Source organism: Castor canadensis, chromosome 1 (assembly GCF_047511655.1).
Source record: "Castor canadensis chromosome 1, mCasCan1.hap1v2, whole genome shotgun sequence".
In the NCBI taxonomy this organism is placed as follows: domain Eukaryota; kingdom Metazoa; phylum Chordata; class Mammalia; order Rodentia; family Castoridae; genus Castor; species Castor canadensis.
Genome location: NC_133386.1, coordinates 141,853,057 through 141,863,978, shown reverse-complemented (window position 1 = coordinate 141,863,978; position 10,922 = coordinate 141,853,057). Strand labels below are relative to the sequence as shown.

The following is a 10,922-nucleotide window of genomic DNA, read 5'->3' as shown; positions in this document are numbered from 1 at the left end:
TGATCAGTGAGTAATTGATGAAATTAGAGAGGAAAATTTAAAAATTCCTGGAATCATATTGAAATGGAAACAAAAATTGCTAGAGCTTTCAGAACACAATGAAGGCAGTTTTAACAGGGAAGTTTATAGCTATCATTAAAAAAATCAGATTTGAAATAAATGACCAAATGATGCACCTGAAGGACTTCGAAAAACAAGAGCAAGTAAAATCCAGAATTAGTAGACATAAAGAAATATAAAGATAAGGACAGAAATGAATGAAATGCAGACTAAAAGAGCAACACGAAGGATCAGTGCAACAAGGAGTTGATTCTTTTGATAGATAAACAAGATTGACAAACACTTAGGCCAAATTAACCAAAAGAAAAAGACATAAATTAACAAATGTAGAAATGAAGAAAGGGATATACAATAGATACTATTGTAGCTATTCTAGATTGTCGTCAGGGAATAGTTTGAAAATATTCCAATAAATTGGAATAGCTAAAAGAATGGATAAATTTCTAGACACATTGACCGAAGAAAATTGAACCAAAAGGATATAAACAAACAAAACAGATCAATAAGAAGCAATGAGATTGAAGAATAAATTAAGACTCCTAAATAAGGAAAAGCCCAGGACCAGATGTATTCACTGCAGAATTCTACTATACCTCTAAAGAAAAACTAATACCAGTGCTCCTCAAATTATTCCATAGTATATAAACGAATGGAAAGCTTCAATACTCATTTTATGAAGACAGTATTACACCAATGCCACAACTGGTGAAGGTTACTCTCAAATGAGAAAACTATAGAAAAATTTCCTTAATAAACATAGCCACAAAAATACTCAATAAAATATTTGTAGGCAATATTCATGTACACATTTTAAAAAATCATATACCATGATCAAGTTGATATCATTCCAGGGATGCAAAGATGTTCTGACATAGGCAAATCAATAAATATAATACAGCATCTGAGTAGAATTAAGGCAAAAAAAATCACATCATTATCCTAAAAGATGCAGAAAAATCTTTGACAAAGTTCCACAATCTTTCATGATGAAAACTCTGAAGAAACTAGGAATAAGATGATCATAACTTTATATAATAATGGTCATAATGACAAACTTATACTCAACACATTGAGAAGGAAAAACTGAAACCATTTCTTCTAAAAACAGAAATGGGACAAGAGTGTCCACTCTCTTTGCGCTTACGTAATATAATGCTGTATTTCTTTGTTAGTGCAGCAAGGCAAGAGAAAAAAAATAAAAGGGATGTAAATAGGAAGAGAAGAAGTCAAATTATCCTTATTTGTAGATGATATGATCCTATATTTAAAAGCCCTAAAGATTCCACCAAAAAAAAATCTGATAATCACTTTTGGCAAAGTAGCAGGATACAAAATCAACATACAAAAACCAGTAGATTTTTTATATACCAATAATGAACTTGCTGAAAATACATTAGAAAAGCAATACCATTCACAAAGCCTCAAAAATGAAAGCCAACAAATAAATAAAAATTACACCTAAGAATAAACCCAGCCTAAGAGGTAATAAACCTCTACGATCAGCACCATAATTCATTAAATAATGTAATTGAAGAAGATACTAAAAGATGGAAAGGCCTGCCATGTTCACAGATCACCAGAACCGATATTGTCAAAATGGCCTTATATCCAAAAGTAAAGGCAACACTCATCCAAATCCTAATAACATTCTTCACAGAAAAACAAGAAACATTCCTTAAATTCATATGGAAGCATGAGAAACCTCAAATAGCCAAAGCAATCCTCAGGAAAAAGAGTAATGTCAGAGGTTTCAAAAGCCCTGACTTCAAATTATGTTTTTCTCTGCTGGAGAAAAACATAGGGAAAACAATTCAAGATATACCAATAGGCCATAGCTCTCTGATTAGGAACCCAAAAACTCAGAAGATAATGGCAAGAACTGGCAAGTGGAATTATAGCAAATTGAAGATTCTACATAGCATAGAAAATTAACAGAAGAGACAATCTAAGAAATGAAAGAAAATCCTTGACCATTTTCATATGACAAGAGGCAGGCATTCAGATCATATTAAGATAATAAGTAGCAAAAGACCAAATGATTCAACCAATGAATGAGCAAGTGAACTGAAGAGTCAGTTCTCAAAAGAACTAGTGGCAAATAAATACACGAAAAATGTTAAACATCTTTAGCCATCCAGGAATTCAAATCATAACTACACTGTTATTCCATCTCACCCTAGTCAGAATGGCTACCATCAAGACAATAAACAACAATTGCTGGCAAAGATGCAGAAAAAATGAAATTCTAATACATTGTTGGTTTGAATTTAAATTAGTCTGACCACTATGGAGGGTCCTCAAAAAATTTAAAAAAGAACTACTGTATGATCCAGCTATACCATTCCTGGTACATACCAGAAGGAATAAAAGTCAGCATACAGTAAAGACACCTGTATACCCATATTATCATGGCACCAGTCATAATAGGCAGTTATGGAATAAGCCTTGGTGTCAATCAACAGATGATAAGATAAAGAAAAAGTTGTAAATACTTACCATGTGGTATTGCTCAGCCATAAAGAAGAATGAAGTCATGTCATTTCCACAAAAATGAATGGAACTGAAGTTAGTCACTTTAAGTGAAATAAGCCAGGCACAGAAAGACAAATATTACATATTTTCTCTCTTGTGTGAAATCTAGATTCAAAAAGAAACAAATAAGTGAAGCGCAGTGATTATGATCAAAGTAATTTATATGCATATATGAAAATAGAATAATGACACACTTTAAAATTGTTTATAAAGGAACGAGGAGGATAAAAGATTATTAGTAAGGTTGAATGTGATCCAAGTACCTTATCCACACATTTGAAATTATCACAATGAAACCCCTTTGTACAAATAATATATGCTAATAAAAATTCTAAAAAATACCATATGAAAGTAGCAGGGGATTATTTGGTGAGGGAGTAGTATCACTCTAAAGAAGGGTAAACAAGAAAAATAACAGGATGATGAATATGGTCAAAGTACATTGTATACCTGTATGAAATGTCACAACTGACAAATTATTTTATACTATTAATACATGTTTTTAAAAACAAGGAAAAAATAAAATGAAATATTATTTGTAAAGAATGGACAAAAATAAGTCATTTTTAGTTACTATGTTAATTCTTTAACAAAATCAGTTAATACATTAATAAAACATTACAATTTATATGGGACTTTAAAATAATTTTGATTGTGATGTACTTTTCAAATAATACTTTTAGATATAAGATATTTTAAAGGAAATTATATAGTATATATAGTATATAGAAATCAATAATATAAAATACCTTCATGACAATATTGACCTTTAATTTAAGGGACAGAAACAGTAACATTTAATGAATAAAATGACTAGAATGCTCTCTTCTATTTCACATATATAATGCAATAATAACCAATATTTAGCCTATTTTATAGAAATTTGATGACTTACTATAAAATTATAAGTAAAATTGTTTGTTCTATGGAAAATTCACCTTTGAAAAAGGAAAGGACTTGTAAGACCTAATACAAAGCAACTTTAAATTAAAAATTTAAAATTTAATTGTAGGCACAAATGATAAATAGAACCATGAGACAAGCTAGAATGTCTTTATATTTCAATTTATATCCAAAACCTTAATATATATTTAAGGTGGCACCAGAAATTAGTAGAAAAACGGCTGGCATTTTTAGATGGCTCTGTCAAACAGGCTTAATATATAGAAATTAAATAAATTAGAGTTCATCCAAATGTAACATAATATAAAAGAATAAGGAACTCCAAAGGAATAAAATACCATGATTAAGTTAAAGCTCTGAACCTAATTAAAAATGGGTAAAGGATTTGAATAGACATTTGTCAAAAGAATACAAACACATGAACAAAAAGTATATAAAAAGTCTTCATCATCACTAATCATTAGAAAAATTAAAAATAAATCCACAGACTGGTATTGTGACTTAAGCGGTAGAGTGGTAAAGAGGCTGCTTTGTAAACATGAAGCCCTGAGTTCAAATCCCAGTCCCATTGCGGAGGAAATGTAATGAAATGTCCATCTACTTACACTTTTTAGAATGACTTGTAAGAGGTCAAAAGATGATGGAAAAAAAGGAAAGATTTACACATTATTGTTGGAAAGATAATTAGTATACACTTATTGTGAAAAATAGTATGAAGGATACAAAAAAGAGTAACAATAGAACCACCATGTCATCCAGTAATCTTACTTCTGGATATGTATGTATGTATGTATGTACATAGGAATGTGTCTTTTATCTATCTATCTGTTGTCTATCTATTGATCTATCTATCGATCAATCTATTTATCTATGTAGCAACAAGAAATCCTGCCATTTGCAATGATATTGATGAATCTAGAACACATTAGACTAAAGTCAATAAATCAGGTCCATAAAAAATGCCATATGATCTCACATTTGGGATGTTTAATAGATGAAGTGATAAAATCAGCAAGTCACATAGTAGTTGCCAGGAGCAGCGGAAGAGGAAATGGGGAAATGTTGCTCAGAGGGTACAGTTTCAATTGGGAGGAACCTTGCCTGGCAAGGTTCTGTAATTAATAAATTGTAGGTTTAAAAATTGCTAGCAGTAAATTTTAAAACCTCACCACAAAAAAATAAGTATGTGAGGTGGTGAATATTATTTATCTTGATTTAATCAATCCAAAATGGTTATGTACATCAAAACATTGCATCCTACAACCATATGCAATTTTATATGTAAATTTAAAAAATATTAAGTTAGTAAAGGTGACACAGGATGATAATTATGACATAAAGTTTACAAAAAATTCACACCACAAAAACATACTGTATAATTTTCATGACTTACAATCAAATTTAAAGATTTCTGGAGGATTGAGCAAACCATAGAAAAGGGTAATGGATCATACACACAAATGTTTTCAATACCTTTGTCATGGTATAGGCAAAAGTATCCAAGAAGCATTTGCAAATTAACAAGAAAAATGCATACTCTCCAGTAGAAAACAAGAGCAAAAACAACCAATTTACAGGAAGGTGGGCATAGCATTCTCCAGCTTATTCACAGAAGTTTAAACTGTTTATTTATTGGTTTGAGTAGAACAAATTAAAATAACATTGAAGTGCCATGTAAGCTCCATTTACACAAAAAGTAAAAATTGACAATGATATAATGAAATAATTATATTTACTTAGACACTGCTGAAGAGACAATAGATGGGTTTAGCCATAGTGGAAAGAAATCCATTCACTTATTACTCTGAAACAGAGAATATGCATGAGCCCATAAGTGGATATAAGCACACATATAACATGGGAAGAATACAAAAGTGACTGAATGTGTGCAATTCGTGTCTCAATAGGATTTTACAAGATAGTAAGGAAAATAAATGGAGAAATATTTTGAGCACATCTACAGGTGACCATTTTTTTTTCTGTGACGTAAATGAAATTCAATGATTGTCACTTTGGAATTAGAATTTGTAATGCCTTCTCTTAGCTTTTAGAGAGCTTACCAGCAGTAAATTTATTTGTTCTTAGTCTAATAGAGATTTATCCAGAGAGCTACATATTTAATTGTCACTCCTGTCATCTCCTTTGCTGGGCACCATGAGGCAGTCTCTTAAGACTGTAGTCTCTGAAGGAGAACCATACAAAAAGTGAATGTTCCAGAGGGCCATTGACACTGCTTTGCATTTTATCCTGGACCAAGTCTCTTTTTGCTTTGCTCCTATGTCTCTTAAGGGATCCCTCAGCCTTCCTAACCTGAGGAATCTCCTGAGATTTTGAATAGCCCATTGCAAAGTCACCATAACTATAAGTTGTCAGAGAGGCCACATTGCTCAATGCAGCCATCATTTCTTATTATCATCTATAACATATCATGGGCTATAAAATAGTATTCAAGATAAAGCTGATGAAAATAGATGGGAAAGGATGTTTCATAAATATCAAAGACATTACATATTTAAAAGAGACATAAGAGGCATTTTAATAATTTGATTTTACAGTGAAAGGAATGACAAACCAAATAATCTTAGCATATACATATATATATATATTTCTCTATATATAATCTATCTATATATGTGTAGGTATCTTACTGTCCATGGAAGAACATTATAAATTATAAATTGCTATTACACTGTGATTTCTAGTTATGTAAATCATGCTAGAAGCAATTTTGATGAACATATTCCAAGAAGACAGTTGGAGTAAATGAAGTTCAGGCAATAATTTTGAATAAACTTATCATCTCTGGAGGGTCAGAAGCTTCATAAGGAATATTAAAAATCTGTGAAATTCTTATCAGACTATAGAGAATGCACAGAAACTTTTGAACTTTTCTTAGAATTTATTGTGGCTTTCCTGGATTTTCATATCTTTCTTTTATTACTCAAAGTCAGATGAATGAACTGTCAAAAAAGACAAAAAGAATAAGGTAAGAACTCTAACAAAAGGGGATTTAATAACTGCTTGATGAAACATTAGTTAAATATGTAGAGGTGCCAAGGATAATTCTGAAGTTTCTTACTTTAATGATCAGGTGGTACTGCTGCCACCAAATAAAATGTAAGTACATGGAAAAATTTACTGAATTCAGTCTGGGGTATATTTATGTGTGTTATTATAGTGCATTTTTATAAAATACATAGATGATTTATAGAAAATGCTAGGATATTCCCATAGAGTCATCTGCTCTGAAATGGAGAATTCCAGGCAAGGGACTGGGCCCATTGGTTCAGAAACAAGCAAGCTATCAAAGCACAGCTCGTGACATGGAATCAAACATTTGGCTTAAAACAGAATAATACTATCAACAGAATATTAGTGGCTCTAGTCACCTATCCTGGTGACTGCTGAAAATAATATTAAGAATGAAATTATTGAAGTAAATGAATATCTCAACTTTCATTTGAAGTTAACCTGGGAGCAGACAGAGAAGACTCGAGGAGGAGAAGTCATGGTATAAGCAGATCACATATTTAGAGTACAAATTTCTACTTCTAGTACCCTAGTTCTTCTTAGCTTTCCTTGCCTAAGAGGAAGCCACTTTACTCCTTATCTCTTGGTTTAGATTAAATAAGTCACCATCACATAGGTAAAGTATTAGAAAATAAAAGATAAAAATTTTAAAACATTTACATGTATTTACCAAGAGCAATTGGGTTTATTTATACCCTTCAGCAATGTTTCTTAAAAAACTGTATGTATGTATTTCTAGGTGGATAAATTCACTTCTTACAACACAACTTTGTGTTTAATATTACAGCCTGTCATCTCTAATCAGTCCTAAGTGAGAGTCTCCCAGAAACAGATATAAGAATGGAACATGGCAAACATAACAAATTTAAAAAAATAAAACAATCATCTAAGAATTCAGAATGCCCATAAGTTTAAAATGTGTTTTTAATATATACATTAAACTTTAATACTTTGAAAGTTCAATATTTATAGAAATTGCCTTGCATTCTTTGTATCAATTTTTTAATCTTAATCTTCTATGTGGTAATTTCCCATTGTCTAAGTTTTCTAAATTTATACATTCTAGAGGAAGTGTAAGCTTTTAATTTTTTGAAATATTTTGTGACTCCATGAAAAATCAGAAACTCCTTATAAGAAATCCCTCAGAAACTCACTGATATAGGCACAGAGTAGCAGATACCAGAAACATAAATTTATTTTTCCCATAGAATTATTATTCAGACAAACAGAAAACAAAGCATTGCCACTGTGAACATTTATAAAAACATCCAGCAGAGAATAATTATGAAAATTGAAGAATATGGTCAGAGGGACAGTCCTACAAAACTATTCCTGTTGTTGAGACATCAAAGACTGAATTGTAGTTGTTTACTCTTCACTGTGATTAGACAGGATGGTGGAGGAGCCCAAGCAGAACTTATTCTTCAGAGTCTTGGTGTTTCAGAAATCAGACTGAAAGAAAAAAGCATATGTGCAATAATTTTAAACTATTTTTGGCACAAGTAAATAAAATCTACCATTATTTCATAGTTTATTAAGATGTGTCCTCCTGCACATTTTCAAGGCTTCTTAAGGAGTTAATCTTACTGATAAAAATTGTAGTTTGTTTTTGACTTAGTTTGTGCCCCGACCCCCAAGAGAAGAGAAGAAATATCAGCTAAATTTCCCAAACAGACCACAGTCAATTGTCAGGATCGTGAAGTTTCCCTGCCTTAGTCTTACACAAAAACAGTAGCCTGAAGTATCCTGATACTAACCAATTTTTCTCTGTTGATTCTTCTATCTGTCTTCACCCTTCAAGAAAAGCAACTTTGAAATGCCCAGTCTTCTTTGTTGCTGCTTTCTTCATTCTTTTTATATCTATAAAATCAAACTCCTGCTCATGCTTATTATAAATTATACAATGAGGAGTTTCCCAATTTTAGAATGGAAAATAAATCTTAACAAAAACTTGGAAGTTTTATTTTTATTGTTTTTTTATTGTTGTTGTACTGGGGGTACATTGTGATATTTACAAATTTTTTAATAATATATCATATTTGAATTCACTCCTCCATCATTTTTCTTTATCCCACTCCCGGTATTTCAGCAGGTGATTAGAACTTTTTTTTGGCAGTTCTGGGGTTTGAACTCAGGACCTCACACTTGCTAGGCAGGTGCTCTAGCAAGCCACTCCATCAGCTACATTTTTAAAAATAATTGTTACAATTGCCCTTTGACAATCTAAAATATTCATAAATTTACCTTTAAGTGGCTAAAATGTTTGTGTTAGAACTCATTTTGAGTTCCCAGTTAGTTATGCTTCCTAAGAATATTATAACTAATAAAAAACTTCATATTTAAATAACTGTTAATTGGTGTGTTCATGTGTTTATTTATGGTTCTAGCTGCATATTTTATCTCAGTCCTTGAGAAGAAAGACTCTGCTTTAGACACAGCACAAAGATATGATTATTTTATTAACTGCTCTATTTGTAGGAAATTAAGAATTTAAAGTAGAACTGAATCAAACTTCAATAGTAAGAAACAGTCTGTAATAAATAAATTTAACCTTCTCATTTGCAGATAAAGATGCTGGGGTTCCGTATGGTTTACCTGAATTGCAGAAGCTTAGAAAGCATTCTGCAATTCAAGGAGGCTGTTATACAGTGAGTGGGTCTGGATTCCTTTATGCAAGAAGTACAACTTTGTAATTCTATTTTATGCACATAGCAGACTTGTCTGGCTACTTCATACTAAATATGGCACACCTCAAGTTTTAACATGGCAGACAATGCTACTGATTACCACATTTCGTCATTCTTCCTAGTTGGTATTCCTGGGTTGCAAGAGTTTCACTGTTGGTTTGGCATCCCTGTCTGCCTCCTGTTTTCCTTGACCCTGCTGGGAAATGGCGTTATCATTGTTACTGTCAGGCTAGAACCAAGCCTCCATCAGCCTATGTACTTTTTCCTTTGCATGCTGGCAGTGAATGACATGGGTCTTGCCACTTCCACAGCCCTCAAGATGCTTGGCATCTTCTGGTTTGATGCACACTGGATTAACTTCAACATCTGCCTAACACAAATGTATTCTATCCACACACTTTGCATTTTGGAGTCAGCCCTCCTAGTTGCCATGGCCTTTGATCGCTATGTAGCTATTTGTATCCCACTGCATTATACAACCATCCTGACAACATCAGTGGTGATTAAAATGGGTGTAGTTGGTATGATCCGAGCTCTACTTATGGTTTTACCATGCCCTCTTCTCATTAATAGGCTGCCATACTATACAAAATATGTCATCAATCATGCCTATTGTGAGCACATGGCTGTGGTGAAATTGGCCAGTGCTAACACCTTCATTAACAGAGCGTATGGAATCTCAGTGGCGCTTTCAGTAATGACATTGGACCTAGGGCTCATAGCCACATCCTATATAAAGATCCTTCAAGCTGTCTTCCGCCTTTCTTCCCAGAATGCCCGCTCCAAAGCAATGAGCACCTGTGTTTGTCACTTGTGTACTATTCTAGTTTCTTACACACCTGCACTGTTTAGCTTCCTAACTCACCGCATTGGCAAGAAGGTACCTCCAAGTGTCCACATAATCTTTGCAAGTGTGTACCTCCTAGTGCCCCCCACAGTTAATCCACTTGTGTATGGTGTTAAAACCAAGCAGATTCGTGATCGAGTAGTGGGTCTTTTCTTCCCAAATAAGAAAATTTCTGAAAACTAAAATTTTAAGTGCAACTTAGGTTTGTAGAACGTTGCTTGTGAATTCATGGTACATTAATAAAATTGCCACCTTGTCCTCAAAATGTTATTTCTCGATTAATTTATGCTTTCCAGAAGAGATTTGATGTGATACTATGTTTCTCAAGCTATCTTTAATTTTTATTTTTATGAAACCTACTAATAGGAATGCATTTTAAATTTCATCACTGTCCTTTCAAATTTCAATAATCTGGTTCATACAAATTTATACCTATCTATCTATCTACTTTCCTATCTGTTTATCTGTTCATATTTATATCTACTTAAAGGAAAAGATATGGTCAATAAACTGTTTCTATATTTAGTGGGAAATTTATGGTAAAATACATGAAATAATTTTGTTTTCAGTTCCAACACATAAAAATGTGAAAATCATCACTTCTGTCTTTTCAGCAAGAAAAACATTCCAAAAACAGAAATGAGGACAATGCAAATTGCTACCTCTAGACATAGACTAGGGAAGCATAGAGATTCTCAATGAATATGAACTAACCTGAAGCAAACAATACTAGAGGCAAGAAAGTCTTGCTCTAAGAGGGTGGAGACACAGCTGAAGTGGTAGAACACCCACTAAGCAAACATGAGGCTCTGAGTTCAACCCTCAGTATTTACAAAAGAAAAAAGAATCTCTTGCTTTATATG

The 10,922-nt window shown here is 32.5% G+C and overlaps 1 protein-coding gene across 1 annotated transcript; it reads left to right on the top strand.

Annotated features, from left to right (window-relative positions):
• Positions 1 to 9,288: 9,288 nt before the first annotated feature.
• Positions 9,289 to 10,242, top strand: LOC109680219 (olfactory receptor 52P1-like). Its single transcript, XM_020155146.2, has one exon. The coding sequence runs from the start codon at positions 9,289 to 9,291 to the stop codon at positions 10,240 to 10,242; it is 954 nt and encodes a 317-aa protein (XP_020010735.2).
• Positions 10,243 to 10,922: the final 680 nt, after the last annotated feature.

Excerpts from the sequence above, each read along its gene's own strand:
- LOC109680219 (XM_020155146.2), top strand. The coding sequence starts at position 9,289 with ATGGCAGACAATGCTACTGATTACCACATTTCGTCATTCTTCCTAGTT.